The sequence below is a fragment of the Anolis carolinensis genome, chromosome 2, assembly GCF_035594765.1.
Source record: "Anolis carolinensis isolate JA03-04 chromosome 2, rAnoCar3.1.pri, whole genome shotgun sequence".
In the NCBI taxonomy this organism is placed as follows: Eukaryota; Metazoa; Chordata; class Lepidosauria; order Squamata; family Dactyloidae; genus Anolis; species Anolis carolinensis.
Window position 1 is genome coordinate 28,726,997 of NC_085842.1, and position 17,005 is coordinate 28,744,001.

At 40.8% G+C, this 17,005-nt stretch overlaps 1 protein-coding gene and 1 long non-coding RNA gene across 2 annotated transcripts; both read left to right on the forward strand.

The window, feature by feature from the left end:
- The first annotated feature begins 1,014 nt into the window (after positions 1-1,014).
- Positions 1,015-4,900, forward strand: LOC134295953 (uncharacterized). The gene is made up of 2 exons (XM_062969529.1): positions 1,015-1,508; positions 1,767-4,900. The coding sequence occupies exons 1-2, from the start codon at positions 1,164-1,166 to the stop codon at positions 3,525-3,527; spliced, it is 2,106 nt and encodes a 701-aa protein (XP_062825599.1). The 5' UTR covers positions 1,015-1,163; the 3' UTR covers positions 3,528-4,900.
- Positions 4,901-6,848: 1,948 nt separating this feature from the next.
- LOC103281626 (C-type lectin domain family 2 member B) lies at positions 6,849-16,312 on the forward strand. Its single transcript, XR_010002473.1, has 6 exons — positions 6,849-7,554; positions 9,902-10,042; positions 10,262-10,449; positions 14,060-14,163; positions 14,943-15,124; positions 15,762-16,312. It is a non-coding gene; the product is annotated as a C-type lectin domain family 2 member B (long non-coding RNA).
- Positions 16,313-17,005: the final 693 nt, after the last annotated feature.

The window sequence follows — 17,005 nt, forward strand, 5'->3', positions numbered from 1 at the left end:
TTGACCAAGCTGCCCTTCACTTTGCAAGAACGCTGGGGACAGGAGGTCTTCAACTACAAGGAGGCCCACTCCCAGGCATACCCTCCATTTTCTCATTTGGTCCAGTTCATCACCAGGGCGGCCAGAGAAAGGAATGATCCGCAGACGGGCCTCCCCACCTTATACCAAGGGACCCAGCCAGAGAAGGCACCTAAAGTGGAGAAAAAACCATCCAGAGAGGCCAAAAGACCGGTTAGTGTTAAGGCTGTTGAAACTCAGCACAGGGCCAACGAATCCAAGTCAGAGGTGAAGGAGGTGCTCTGCCCCATTCACCAAAAGCCTCACAGTTTGGCCAACTGCCGGGAATTTGGCAAGAAGCCTTATAAAGAAAGACAACAGATTGTACAGAAGCTGGGCATATGTTTTAGGTGCTGTGGAGCAACTCCTCACTTTGCATCCAACTGCAAAGAGGACGTCAAATGCGCAAGGTGTAACAGCCTTAAGCATTGCACCGCGATGCACAACTCTGACGCTGTCTCCCGCGCCAAAGGGGACACGTCTTCCAAAGAAGGGTCATCTACTGAAGCCACCAACATGCAGACCGCGTCACGGATGCAGGAGGATGCTCCATCGGTCGCCTGTACTGAACTATGCTCTGACGTGCACCAGTTCAGAGTCTGCCATCCCATCTGCCTAGCAGATGTATATCCAGCCAGAAGACCTTGGCTTAAAAAGAGACTTTACGTGGCTTTGGATTCACAAAGCGACGCCTCCCTGGCGACTCCAGAGTTTTTCCAACTGTTTGACATAAAAACCCAGACGGTCGACTACACCATGTCCACCTGTGTAGGGAAGAAGAAGTTGCAGGGTCGCATAGCTTTGTTGTCTCCTCTTGTGACCAGAAGAGACTGTTCGAGTTACCAGACCTCATTGAGTGTAACTCTATTCCCCGGAACAAAAGGCAGATTGTCACCAGAGAAGTCGTGGAAGCCCATCCTCACTTGCGAAAGCTGAAGAACGCCTTACCTGCTTTCCGTCCAGATGTGGACATTGCCCTTCTGCTTGGTGCGGACTGTCCGAACTTGTTCTATGTGAACGACCAAGTTAAGGGACCTCCAGGGGCGCCCATTGCTCAGCTGCTACCACTAGGCTGGACAGTTACAGGCCCAGTGTGCATAAATAGGATGCACCCTCCATCGTCGGTGGGCACTCGTCAAGCGCACGTGCTTCAAGGCAGTCGCCCCACACTAATGCATAGCTGTTTGAGTCATATCTCGGTCTATTGTCAGGGGATAACACCAGAGTATTCTTCCATCTTTGAAGTCTCCGAAAGGGATGAAACTACAGCGCTTTCCAAAGATGAACAGAGGTTTTTAGAGATCATGAACTCTCAAGTTTCCCGGAGTCCCGAGGGAAATTGGATAGCCCCTCTGCCTTTTAAAGCAGAAAAACCCACTTTGCCAAACAACAGGCATGTGGCAGAAAATAGACTCTGGTCACTGAAGAAGAAGATGCAGAAAGACCCCAAGGTAAAGGAGCAAATCGTTGGCTTTATGGAAGACATGTTCCAAAGTAACTACGCCGAGGTCTCTGATCAAAGTGAGGTCAATGAAGAAAACTGGTTCCTGCCTTTCCATAAAGTCACGCATCCCCAAAAGCCTAACAAGGTCCGAATTGTATTCGATGCCAGTGCCACATGCCAAGGCATTTCTCTTAATAATGTTTATTTTCACACAGACAGTACAATTGTGCTTGGTTACATTAACAACATGACCAAGAAATTTAAGGTGTATGTGGCTAATAGAATCAACAACATTCTATCCAGTTCTACGCCTAGCCAGTGGCACCATGTCGCCACCAGCGACAACCCAGCTGACATCGCTTCCAGAGGAGCTTCAGCTCAACGAGTGTTAAGTTCAAGTTGGCTGACAGGCCCCAGATGCTTGACCGAAGTCAATTTTCCATCAGCCTTTTCTCCCACCGATAATACAGAATTGCCCGAGTCCGTTCCAGAGGTGAAAGTTTGCAAGATGACCACAGAAATCAAGATGGGCCAAAGATCTTGCCTGGAACCACACCGTTTTGAATGTTTTTCGGAGTGGCACAGTCTTCTTAGAGCAGTTGCTAGGCTTATACATCGTTTAGCTTGCAAAGATAGTGAGCCTTTACAGGTCCAGGATATGATAAAGGCTAAGAGCATCATATTCAAGTCAGTACAGAGATCTGCTTTCAAGCAGGAAATAGCTAGGCTAGAGCAAGGGCTCAACATCCCTAATCAAAGTCTTCTAAATGAGTTAAACCCATTTCTAGACAAGGAGGGTATTTTGAGAGTTGGAGGAAGGTTAGCCAAAGCTAAACTCAAGGCGTGCATAAAAAACCCCATCATCATACCCCCTAATAGTCACACTGCATTGCTGCTCGTTCGGCATCACCATGAAAGGATCCATCATCAGGGTAGAACTCTAACTGAGGCAGCCCTTAGAAATGAAGGTCTGTGGGTAGTTAATGCCAAAAGGTTGGTCAACAGTTGTATTTTCAAATGTGTTAAATGCAGGCGCCTTAGGCGAAACTGTCAAAGTCAGTTGATGGCAGAACTACCTCAGGATAGGACTTTGACAGACCCACCCTTTTCCCATGTGGGAATCGATGTGTTTGGTCCTTGGGAGGTTGTCAGTAGGAAAACCAGGGGTGGTGTTGTAAATAACAAGAGGTGGGCAGTTTTGTTTACTTGTTTAGTAATACGAGCTGTCCATATAGAAGTCATAGAAGGGATGGACACTTCATCATTTTTAAACGCATTAAAAAGGTTCATAGCCCTCAGAGGGCCAATTAAGTCAATTCGGTCGGACTGTGGCACCAATTTTGTAGGTGCGACCAAAGAACTCAATTGTGTGTCTAGGTTTGGGAGAGACCCAAAGGTTCAGAACTTTACGAATACTGAACAAATTATGTGGACTTTCAATGTTCCTCACGCCTCCCACATGGGTGGTGTTTGGGAGAGGATGATTGGTATTAGTCGCAAAATCCTTAATGCCATGCTTTTGAGTCATAGGTCATTGACGCATGATGTTTTGGTGACACTTATGGCGGAAGTTACCGCAATTATCAACAACCGGCCGCTGGTTCCCCTTACCAGTGACCCTGAGAACTTACAACCACTGACTCCTGCACTTATTTTGACACAAAAGGTGCCAGGATGGAAGGACATCATGTTGCCAGTTCCGGACGGAACTCACCGTGCCCTGTGGAAACAGGTGCAGTCCTTGGCCAACCACTTTTGGAAAAGGTGGAAAGCTGAGTACTTAAGCCAGCTTCAAGCTAGAAGAATCTGGCAAAGCCCACAGGACAACATTGAGGTTAACAACGTTGTGTTGTTAAAGGACAAAGACTTGCCCCGCCATGCATGGCCCATGGGCATTGTATTAAAGACCTTTCCTTGCCCGGATGGTAAGGTCAGGAAAGTTCAATTAAAGACTTGCAACAGAGACAAAGTGTCCATTTTGGACAGACCAATTAGTGACCTCGTGTTGCTTATTGGAGATGTTTAAAGTTCTAGTGTTTGTATTGTCATATGTGCAAAGGTGTTTGTATGTTTTTGAGTGGTAAATTCCCACATCCTGGGAATTTAAGCGGGGAGTGTTCCGTCCCCCAGGACGATGGTTTGCCTTACTTATTGGTCGTTTGTTTGTTTTCCCTCCTTTGCATTTTGTTTCAGCCTCTGGCTGCAAAAGCCCAGGAAAGGTGGCTTGAAGTCTGCAAGAGCTGGCTGCAGTTTTCTTTGCAATGATTGGTCAAAGAGTACAACATCTTAGGACCGCCCTTTTTACCAGGGTCTAGTCTCCATTTTAGAGTTTCATTCTGGCTATAGTCTTCCAACGTGCTGGAGCTGTGCAAGGCTAACTGGGACAAATCATCCTCAAAACCAGGCCAATCTAAGCCTATCCAAATTAGATAAGTATTGAATTATACTGATCTGGAATAGGAAATCTAGTTAGAGGAGCAGGGTTATTCCATCGCTTCTAGAACTAATCTTTGCTGTAAAGATAGGGAAGGAAAGAGTTTCTCCTTCTAATATAGACAGCGTGATTAGGGTATAGTGGTTTTATAATCACCTTTGCCTTCTGGAACCAGGGATAATTCTGCAACTAAAACCTATGGAAATTTGTTTCATTTTCTGCAACTTTAAGATCTGTGCCAGGTTTACAACCTTGTATGAATAAACATCCTTTTTTGAAGTTCTCCAGACTCAGTCGTTCAATATTTTAGGACAGCTTATAGGGATTTGCAGTTCGCCCGGATAAAGGACGGCACGTTTCAGCTTTATAGTTTTTTTTATTGTCTGGCGGACGGCACATGCCAGGTGCATTGTGAAAAGTCTTGTTGGCAGAAGATATATAAAGCCTGTATGTGCTCAATACTCTTCTCAATCCCTCTCAGGACCATTTGCCTGAGCAGTATATGTGAGTCTTTTGAGCAAAAGATCTGATGTGGATGTGTGATTCTTTCTGATTCAGTCATTTATTTTTGCAGTTCTGCACCTATTTACGTATGGAAAGGTAGGACAGAGCATTTTGATAACAATATGACTTTCCTTTCAGTTCTGGAAAGGGAACTTGAGACTTCCTTGCCCTTTCAACTTCCCCTGTCTCAAAGTTTGAGGTGATGTGATGTTAGGTTTGGATGCAAAAATCCTGGAGCTACTGCCATAAGAGTTGAGGCTAAAGTTGTTTGTAGCCACTAAAACATTGATCTTTCATTATGAGAAAAGCCTGAGAGTGAGGGCGGTTCCAGGCAGCCCTTTAACCTGGGAGTAAACGTGTTTGTTAAATGCAATTGTTCCCGAGTTACAATCCACCCCCCAGAAGAGCTTGCTTTTTTGGGGGGGGTTGGTATCCAAATGCCCTCCCAGAACCTCCCAAAACCCCTTTAAAAAACCTTTAAAAATAAAATAGGAATAAGAATGATGCGTCAGGAGAGCTCCATCAGCAGTCTGATGGTGGCTGGGTAAGTTATTTTATTTTTAAAGGCTTTTTAAGGGGTTTTTTGAGAAGGAGTGGGGGCTGTCTCGAGTTTCTTGAGCTCCAGGAGGTGAAGTAACCCAAGACAGATATCTGAATGGGGCAGCCCTGGGTTATGATTTTGAATTGTGTGATTTTAATTGATGTTTTAAACAATTGATGCTTTAACTGCTTGGATTTTAATTGTATTTGTTTATTTTGTGGACATATATGTGTATGGCATCGAATAGCTGCCTGTCGTAAGGCCACCTTGAGTCCCCTTTGGGGTGAGAAGGGCGGAGTACAAATGTGGTAAATAAATAAAAATAGATGGGCACTGGAAATCGTTTGGTGTGATCCCGAGTCCCATCTACACAGCCCTTGCACCTGGAAAGACCTGGGTCTTCTGAAAGACTTGGGTCATTCCAGCAGACAAATTACCAAAGCAGGATTTAGCAGGACAAAGCCATTTTGACCTCCTGTAGTAATTTTATATATGATCCTTGGGTGCCTTGAACTTCACAGGTGCCATTTCCTCATAAAATGAGGTTATGGCCCAGCCACACCTACAAAACCTAAATTAACTTTGACCTCCTTGCTGCAGCAGGGGTACTTCCACCTGGCTTCCACATCTAGGTTTTCTCGCAAGATCCCTTTTCTCCCACCCTACTGGATCTTAAACTACAAAGGGCATCTTCACAAGGATGTTTTAATTGCCCTGTGTGATAAGGTCATAAAAGATTAGTTCAGCATCTCCTGTTTAATGAAGGAAGTAGAAGTAGACTGGGTTTGCCTGCAGATTCAGGCCAATTTTAGTCATCGTAGAGCAAGAGATGCATCTGTAACTCTTGAAAGGAACAGCAGAATTAGGTCCCATTTACACTGCCATACAATCCAGATTCTGAATCCATATTATTTGCTTTATACTGGATTATATAGCAGTGTAGATGTCTATAATCCAGTTCAAAGCAGATAATATGGATTCAGAAACTGGATTGTATGGCAGTGTAGATCCAGCCAGAGCGATCTGCCTATAATTGACAAATTTCTCCTTATTGCTTTTGCATTCGTCCTTTTTATTTTGGCCATTCTTGTTTCTAGCATTTTTTCCCACTCATCCCAGAGTTTTTTTATTTCACTCTCACGCTTTGGAAAACTGCCTTTCACTTCCATCATTTCCCCTTGAAAAGTTCAGATTGGTTGTATTTTATCTCTTGGCTTCTGCAGGGTGCAGGCCAAGGTCACGGCTCCTTCCCCCAGAGAAAGACCATTTTAATATTTGCATTTATATTTGTGTGAAATAGCAACCTCTTCCATAAATATAAACAACTTAAAAAGATAACATTGTTTCCCTCCAAAGAACAGAGTCACCTCTTCATTTTCCTTGGCCATGCCGGGGAGCACTGGGGCATTAATCTGCATCTTGAACCTGCCATTAAATTATGAACAATTGTAGAGTGCATCTACAGTGTAAAGTTAATGCTGTTTAACATCACCTTAGCTGTCATGGTTCAATGCTATGGAACCACGGGAATTGTAGTTTTATATGTCCGTTAGCCTTCTTTCTACCTATTTCCATCTGTGTGTTTAGTTTATATGTGTTCATTTCAAAAAGCGTTAAACCACTGTGAATTTCTCTTTGAAGGAGATAATATCTAGCGAACTAGGTAAATATTTCTGTCTTTTCAGGTTGGACCTACACTGGGTTACATGAGTCTACACTGCCATAGAATCCAAAGGAGATAATCTGGGTTTTTATGACAGTGCAGATGAAGTCTCAGGCACCTTCTACACTGCCCTATATCCCAGGATCTGATCCCAGATTATCTGATAAAAACTAGATTATATGAGTCTCCAATGCCAGATAATCTGGGATGAACAGAAAATTTGGGATCAGATCCTGGGATATAGGGCAGTGTGGAAGAAGCCTCAGTGGGAGGACCTGATGATATCTTTGTTGAATGGGAATTATTGTCCAACATTTAGAAAAAAAAAACACTTTGGGAAAGGCTGTTGCTTGCCCACTGTGCCACATTTGTTACCTAGCTGTAGAAGCATAGCCAAAATAGTCTGGCAAAAGGCATTATAGATAGAACAACATTTTGAGATTGCATGTGAAATAAAACAATGAAAGAGCATTGTTTTTTTCTGTGTGTTTTTCCTCTACAGTTGAATGTTGAAGGCAGAACTTAAGGGAAGAACAGCTTCACAAAACAGGAGCTGTCACTTCAGCCTCTGAAGCTATTACACTGTCCAGAAAAGCAGACAAAAGTATCATTTTATACAGGACCACATGGGAAGACAATCAACCTAGTTTGGCTGAGCAAAGGCACAAAGTAAAGTGCATGATTAAATGGTACTTGAAGTGTGTTTTCTCTGTTCATATTACGTGAATAAAATCTCTAGGAAAATACAGTTTAATATAGGCAATTAAAATCTGTATATCTTCAAGAGAAAATGGCTGAATCCTGCATAATAGAAGCAAGCAAGAAATATGTTTTTGTGAAACCAAATGAAGAAGTGAACAGAGCAGGCAAAATATTTTTGGACAAAAAATACTCATCAGATTGTAAAAATGGTGAGTTGTGATAAGAAAAGAAAAAAATGTTTATGAATCCAACTAAAGAACAGAATGGAGCTATGAATGTAGTAGTAAAGTACATTTTGAAGAAGGTGAATTGTAGTAAGACAGTACTTTATCTGCAGAAAAACTGTGAATTTACTACTAGTCCAAATTGGGTGTAAAACCTGTTAGCCTACATCTGAAATAGATGAGCTTCCCTGCTTCCTGCATAGGAAGCAATTAATTTACTCATTGTATGTATGTATATTGTTCAGTCCCTGAGAAATCTATATATATAAAAGGGTAATGAAATTTCGGCCTAGGACAAAACAACAAAACTACATATCCCAGAAACACTAAACTTGGCAGCACAACCCCTCATCCATGCCTCTACGTTCATACAACAAAAAACTCCAGCTACTCCAGAAAACGGCCAGGCTTTGAGACTGCAAGGCTATTCACTGCTATTCCACCTGGCCAACAAAGGATTCCCATAAGCCACAGCAATGCGTGGCCAGGCAAAGCTAGTAATATATAACTCTTTGGCTCCAAGACTTCAAGCTCTTCTCTCATTTAAGTGCATGATATAAATGAAGAGACAACTAACTTCATGCAATTTTAGCAGTATTATTTGCCATGACTGTATCTTATGGAATCTTGGGATTTTTAGTTTCGTGAGGCACTAAAGCTCCCTGCTCAGAATTCTAAATTCTCCTCCCTAAACTACAAAACATAATTTCATAGGATGTTGCCATAGCAGTTAAAGGGGGAATCAAAACTGTGCAGTTGTATTATTTGAATGCCTCATTAATTAGTCTGATAAAAATATTACATATTACACCCATAAACACATTACATATTTTGACAGTCTACTTCCTATAATAATATATAATAACTTTATTTTTATATCCCACTCCCATCTCCCCAGAGGGGACTCGGGGCGGCTCACATGGGGACAAGCCCAGTTCCAAAATACAATAAAATACAGCATAATTAAACCAATGTAAAACAGGTAAAATAGTATAATCATACAAACCAGCATAAAATATCGACATAAAACATTAGAACATTAGAGTCTGAACAAAATATACAAACTGTAAGATAAAATTCAGCAGACTCTACAAAAGTGAATTAAGGATCTCATTACAGAGTTCAATCAATAAGAGTGGGGTGTGATAAAGTGCAGTAGTTGTGGCCACTAATAACTAACCGGGACTATTTATTTGAATACACATCAAAATAACCATGTTTTAAGGCCCTTTCTAAAGATGGATAGTGAGGGTACCAGCCTGATCTCCCTGGGGAGGGAATCTCTATAACATTGCTTAAGTAGGGAATGTCCTGCCATTCACCAAATCCAGCTTGTGTGGGGTTAGTTTCCCTGCTACCATTATCCACAAACATCACGCATCTCCCAAGTTCTGTCTCCTATAAGATGCAGGCCTGGGAAGGGAATCCCCTCTACAATCCTTCATAATACCTTCTGAGTGTTTAGATCTGTGGGTGGCTGTGAGGCAGGAATCTTTGTAGCTATATTAATTGGGTAGAAATCACAGTTGGGGAGGAGGCATTGGGTCTATGAAAGGCTATGGGGCAGAAATCTCTCACCACTGACATTAAATATTTGTATTCATCCTGTAGAAATCTCAGTTGGGGACGGCATTTTAGCAGTGCGCCCCTTCCATGAATGTGGCTTAAGAGCACATAGTTCATGGACATCTTTTTTATACCCTGCCATTTTTAATTGTTTATTCAGATTATTATATGTTATGTTTTAATTGCATCTTAGTTGGTAAATTTTATTGTTTGCTCCGGGCCTGGTCCCACATGTAAGCTGCTCCGAGTCCCTTTGGGGAGATGGTGGTGGAGTATAAAATTATTATTACTATCTTCACTAGAGGTATCTCTTGTAAAAGTTTACCTGTTGGGGGACCTTCATTCTTACTTTATGTTAGAACTGATGGCCCTGGATGAAAGAGAATGCTAGAAAATAACTTAGATGGCCTTCAAGAAGCAAAGTTGCTTCAGTCACTCTGCAGACATGGTTGTGGGTTAAAGGTTAAGATATCAGCAGCTCCCAACAATGCAAATGTGTTAGGACCAGAGAATAAATGGAGGGAGCTGTTGGACTGGCACCTTGGTTGTTTACTTTCAAAAAGCACCTGAGTGAGCATTTTTGGAAAGAGAGGATCAATAGACATTTAAAGATAAAGGAAGAAAGCTAGACGAAAGAAAAAAGTTGCTGATCCTCATGAAGAAGAATGTATCTTTCTTAAGCTCCTCTTGTTTATTGATGTTTTATCTTGTGTTCCTACACAGAACTTTGGGTACAATCTCACCCTGTCTTTTAATTTCTTTCAAGGTTTTTTTAGGAGAAACTACAGGAGGTACTACAAGAGTGAAAGAAGAAAATGGACTAATTACAGAACACATTTTTATTTAGGCATGATCAACGTTTCTCTTCTTCTTCTTAATGTTTGTTTATATTCCGTTTTATATGCAGGTGAGTGAAGAACTGCACTGGTCAAATTATACTTTATAATCAGTCAGTTTATTTCAAAATTTTGCAGATTCTTAACATATTTCTGAGTGGTCTAGAATGTTTCTTCATTTGATTAATTACTTTATGCTGTGCTTAACCTTTTTGCTACTAATGTTCTAAGAGCTACGGTTTGGCCAATATTGTTAACACTCTGGTTTCTTACATTCTTTTTATCATCAGAGAAAAGAAATGAAACATGCCCAGTTCTCCCCCCTGCTGCCCTTGTTGTTCCCTGTCCAAAGGGCTGGATTGGGTATCAGAGGAAATGCTACTACTTTTCAGAGACTGAAGGAAACTGGACCTTTGGCAGCAAATACTGTTCCTCCCACAATGCCTCCTTGGCTGTGGTTGACTCCCAAGAAGAAATGGTAGGTGTCAAAATTCAGATGCATAGTTCTCAGAGGTCTTTCATTGAATTCTATGGCATTTGCATTTTTACTATTTATTTATTTACTATATTTCTACCCCACTCTTCTCACCCCGAAGGGGATTCAGAGCGACTTACAGTTATGGCAGAATTCAATGCCACATTATGAATACAAATAAACAATACAACACATTGAACAATTAAACCAATAAAACATATAAATACAATTCATACAGATTAAAGCATAATGCCTAGTCTCCTAATCGTTATTCATGGCGCTGCGTTTAAGTTGAACTCCATATTACACTACTCACTGAACACTTGGTTCCAGATCCAGGTATTTAGCTTTTTCCTGAACACCAGGAAAGGAGGAGGGAGCTCCATAGTTGAGGGGCCACCACTGAGAAGGCCCTGTCTCTTGTCCCCACCAGTTGTACTTACAAGGGGGGTGGGATCAAGAGCAAGGCCTCCCCAGCAGATCTTAACACTCTAACTGGTTCATAGAGGGAGGTATGTTCGGACAGGCAAGTTGGGCCAGAATCGTTTAGGGTTTTATAGGCTAAAGCCTGCACTTTGAATTCAGGAGAACTCCTAAGCTGTGAACTTGTGCCTTCGGGGAGTGTAACCGCGTCCAGCACAGGCCGTAATCCTATACCCTCTTTGACCTTGCAGCTGACCAGGAATACCTTTGTCTTGTCTGGATTCAATTTCAATTTGTTCGTCCTCTTCTAGATTGTCACAGCTGCCAAGCACTGACTCAGAATCTGGACAGTCTCCTTAGCAGTAGGTGGAAAGGAGTTATAGAGTTATATATCACTATAGTTATCTATATATATATAAATGAGTAATGGCATCACGGCGACCCACAAAACAACAAAACTACAGGCCTCCCAACCTCGAAATTTGACAACACAATCCATCATCCACGCCTCTAGGTTGATACAACAAAAAGAAAAGAAAAATGAAGTCCTAATTAGAGGGAGAGCAATAATTGTTTTTATCCAATTGCTGCCAGTTTAGAGGGCTAATCTCTGCCCACTTTGTCTCCTAGCAACCGACTCAGCAAAGGGACAGCCAGGGTTCAGTTAGGGGACAGGCAGATCTAGGCCTCACTTAGGCTTCTTCCACAGATTATCTAATTTGCACTGGATTATATGGCAGTGTAGACTCAAGGCCCTTCCACACAGCTATATAACCCATTTATAATCGTATATTATCTGCTTTGCACTGGATTATCTTGACTCCACACTACCATATAATCCACTTCAGTGTGCATTTTATACAGCTGTGAAGAAGGGGCCTCATATAATCCAGTTCTAAGCAGATAATATAAGATTATCAATATACAGTAGAGTCTCACTTATCCAACATAAACAGGCTGGCAGGATAAGTGAATATGTTGGATAATAAGAAGGGATTCAGGAAAAGCCGATTAAACATCAAATTAGGTAATCGCTATACAAATTAAGCATCAAACATCATATTATACAACAAATTTGACAGAAAAAGTAGTTCCATGCGCAGTAATGCTATGTAGTAATTACAGTAGAGTCTCACTTATCCAACACTCGCTTATCCAACGTTCTGGATTATCCAACGCATTTTTGTAGTCAATGTTTTCAATATATCGTGATATTTTGGGGCCAAATTCACAAATAGAGTAATTACTACATAGCATTACTGCGTATTGAACTACTTTTTCTGCCAAATTTGTTGTCTAACATGATGTTTTGGTGCTTCATTTGTAAAATCATAACCTAATTTGATGTTTAATAGGCTTTTCCTTAATGCCTCCTTATTATCCAACATATTTGCTTATCCAACATTCTGCCGGCCCGTTTATGTTGAATAAGTGAGACTCTACTGTGCTGTATTTACAAATTTACCACTAAAATATCACAATGAATTTAAAACACTGACTACAAAAACATTGATTATGAAAAGGCAGACTGCGTTGGATAATCCAGAACATTGTATAAGCGAATGTTGGATAAGTGAGATTCTACTTTAATATGAAATAATTACTGGGATAGAATAATGCTGAACAATATAATTTCTAAAACCAGGACAGTAAATAAAGAACAACACTGAAAGCAGGGAAACTGGAAATTCCACAAAGGAAACAATCAGGGCCAGCTAACACCTCCCAAGAAAGGATTCTTCCAGAAAGGAAGCTGAGAAGGGAGTGAAGCACTGTGTATTACCAAAGTCATTATTATTACTATCATTACTATTATTATTATTATTATTATTATTATTGTTTTGTTGTCAACCGTGAAAATGAATACAATCTAGCTCCAAGTATTCAAAAACACTAATATCAGAATATATAAAAATTAATATGGTATAATAAAACAGAACAATACAAGCTCTAAAATCAGAACACTAAATAAAGAACAACACTCTGAAAACAGGGGAATTCCACACAGGAAACAATCAGGGCCAGCTAAACCTCCCAACAAAGTATTCCCATCACCAAAGTCTGGCAAATCCTCTGTTTTCTGAGGGCCACAGACAGTAGAAGCACATAAAATATCGCAAACAACACCACTCTGAAAACAAGGGAATTCCAGACAGGAAACAATCAGGGCCAGCTAACACCTCCCAACAAAAAATTCACTCAGGGAGGACACAGCCAGGCTTTAAAGCTGCAAGGCCATTAAATCCTAATCATTTCCCCTAATTGCAGCATTCATACTTGCCTCCAACAGACAAAAAAAACCAATCAGAAATATTGTATATTCACAACCTTTAGGAAATAATATCCCCTGATGGCACAGCGTGTTAAAGTGCTGACCTGCTGAACTTCTGGAGTGAAAGGCCACAGGTTTGAATTGGGGGAGTGGAGAGAGCCCCCACTGTTAGCTCCAGCTTCTGCCAACCCAGAAGTTCAAAAACATGCAAATGTGAGTGCATCAATAGGTACTGCTCCGGCGGGAAGGTAACGCTGCTCCATGCAGTCATCCCACATAACCTTGGAGGAGTCTACAGACAACGCCGGCTCTTCGGCTTAGAAATGGAGATGAGCACTAACCCCCAGAGTCAGACACGACTGGACTTAATGTCAGGGGAAACCGTTTACCCTTTACCTTAACTACCACCAATTCCTCAATACTTTATTTCCCATACCACCAGACTTCACCACAGCAACGCGTGGCCGGGCACAACTAATATATACTATAGCATTAAAATTATTGTATCAATCAGATTTATTGTGCTCTTGGTATAGAGTATTGTAGTCTGCTTTGGGTTCTTTTCCAAGAGTGAAAAGTATAAAAATGTCTTGACATCAAACGGAATAAACAAAGCAGAGGCAGCAAACTTGAAGGTACAGTGGATTTCACAGCTTTATTTTACAGCAAAATGAAGGGTTTGGAATTCTGTTAGATTTACTTAGTTTCTCAGCCCAACCTTTTTTGAAACTATATGAAGAAGATTATGAGAAGTCTGGGGCTGGAGATGGACTACCATACCACAAGCATCACATGTTCAAACCTATGGGGCTATGGGTCAATGTCTTGTCCAACAGTTTTATTTTTGTTTTGACTATTTCTCAAATAAGTTCTCAGTCTAAGTGGAGTTGCTAATCTGTGCTTCCTTCCTTCCTTAAGGAGTTCCTTTTACGCTACAAGCGCCCTCCCGATCACTGGATTGGTCTCCGGAAAGATTCTGGTCAACCCTGGAGATGGGTAAATGTCAGCCTTTCCCCAGAACAGTGAGTTTCTTTTTTTTGTTTGAAGCAAAAAAATTCCCAAATCAGGGTTGGCAGGTGAAAAAAAGAGAAATATCTGTACTACCTGTGTAAAAGAGATATTGATTGATGACTATCAAGGACAGATATTTCAACTACAGTACAATCATTATATGTAAAGAAACCTTTTCCAGTTTTCAACCAGACAACAAATATTCAGAAACCCCTAGTGTAGCAACATGTGTTCAGCTTCAACATTTGTTGTGCTTATAATGAAAATTATAAATGAGAATTCAACTTTCTCATGGATATCATTAACAATTATTAAAGCAGGAGAGAGAAAAAAAATGAAAGAATAGCAGGAAATTAGCGATACTCTTTTTAGACATAGAAAAAGCATTCGACAGCTTAAGCTGGGATTTTATGATGGAAGCTCTGCAAGCACATGATATGGGAGACCAATATATAAAAACAATAAGAACTATATACAAAGATCAATATGCACAGTTAATAATCAATGGGGAGAAAACACAAAGAATCAGAATAAGACGTGGTACCAGGCAAGGTTGTCCATTATCGCCACTCCTGTTTATTATGTGCATAGAGATGCTTATAAAACAAATAAATGGAAACAAGGATTTCTAATAATTTTCCTCTGAGTGGTGGCTGTGTCTTTTCAGCTCTAGTAAATAACCTGGCTCAGTCGTTATGCCTTGCTGTTCCAAAAGACACCTTCGATGTCTTCTATCTATCTTCATGCTAATTATAATTCCTTTGCCTGATAGAATTTTGTTACTTCTCAGACTCTGGGGACTTCCCACTGAAGAGGGAAAAAGATGTGCATATTTGAACCATAAAGGTATTGCCAGCTCCAGTTGCACAAGAGAAGAACCCTGGATTTGTAGCAGGGAGATAACTTGAGACATTGCCTGAACTTCTGAAGCCATTATTTCTGCTGTGCACATACACTGAGGCACTCCAAAAGGTACTGAACTTCTGCTTTGTGTGAAGCCTCCTGCCCCTTGAAGGAGAAAGTGCATTCAGTCCTTGCAGAGGGGGAGGCACCTGAGATTTCTAGCAATGATCAGTAATATAAACATTGAGCACCTTGAGGCAGAAAAGCAAGGACACATGCAGTACCAGATTCACAAAATATAACCAATCTCCCAAGTCCTAGACACAGAAAAAAATGACTGCTTCTTTTCTTGCAGACATTTTTGAGACATAGAATATATTAGGGTATCCCCACCCTGACCCCATTAGTGTGAGTTTGACATATTGACCTAAATTCTTTATGAGACCTGAGTAAAGTAGACCAACTGGAATTAAAGAATCATAGAATAATAGAGTTGGAAGAGACCACATGGGCCATTGTGCAGGAAAGCACAATCAAAGTATCCCCAACAGATGGCCATCCAGCCTCTGTTTAAATCAAGGAAGGAGCTTCCATCACACTCTGAGGCAGAGAGTTCCACTGCTGAACAGCTTGCACAGTCATGAAGTTCTTCCTAATGTTCAGGTGAAGTCTCTTTCCTGTAATTTGAACCCATTGCTCTGAGTCCTAGTTTCAAGACAGCAGAAAACAAGTCTTGTGTTTCTTACTTCCTTTTCCTTCTTCTTAGGTATAATGGCCCATTGCTTGATCCTTCTGGAAATATAAGGAGAAAGGACATGAAGCTCCTTAAGTTTGGTTTAATCCCATTGTTGCTTCTTCATATGGTTTGTGCCTAATTTTCTGGAGATGGAAGAATGCAAAGAAGTCATTGTTAATCTATCAAATGCTTGCTGCATCAGGATGTTTTCTGTCATCAAAAAGGGTTTTTTTTGAGTGGTGCAGTACCTCAGAACTTACTAGTGGGGCAGATGATTCACTTTATATTTGAAAACAATATCTTCCCCATTTCAATTTTAGTCTTCCAAATTTCAGAATGTTTTGGTCATCTGATTTTTTTGGAAATGTATAAAGATCCTACGAATAAAATCTTTTTAAAAAAACAAAGGAGGTACACCCTTGAATTTCTGCACAGAGACAAAATATGAGTACGGCATCAGTCCTGCAAAGTTTCAGAATGTTTTAGTCATCTACTGAGTTTAAATAATTTTTAAAACTTTTTACAAATAAAATATCTTTTAAAAATCCATAAGAGGTATTCCCTTGAATTTCTCCACAGCAACAGAGCATGAGGACGGCATCACTCCTGCAAAGTTTCAGAAACATTCACTTTACCACTAATTTTAAGGTTTTTTTTCCAATTTAAGCACCTTGGGCGAGTCACACTCTGTCAGCCTCAGATGCATGATGAGACAACATGAGCATGGCATAATTCCTGCCAAGTTTAATAATGCTCCGGTCACCACACTAATTTTTATAGGTTTTTTTTTAAATTAAGCAACTTGAGCAAGTCACTCTCTCAGTCTCTGATTAAATCATTAGAAATGGTTCAAAACAAAAACACAGAGGAAGACTTCGTGGTGAAAAGGAGTAGTAGGTCTGCATATTGATCATTCCAAGAAACAACTATGCTGGCTGCACAGCATAATAAAGTATGATTTGTAGGAGGGATGATTCTCAAGGAAGCAGTGCAGCCAGCTACTTCCTGTAATAACGGTATTATTGATTGATTGATTTGGAGAGAGTGGGAGTGCCGCCCACAAATGCATACCCAAATGCATAGATAATTTCAACAGAGGAAGATAGATGTCAATGAAGAGACATAAATAAAAATTATCAAAAAGCTAAGCAAGCTAGTAGTAGCGCTCCTATAAGTTTTAAGAAGCAAACAGGCAGAGTAACTGAACACAGCTAAGGACACGTTCGTTTTCTCTCCAAATACCACACCACCCACCACAGAAAATGGAAGCACTA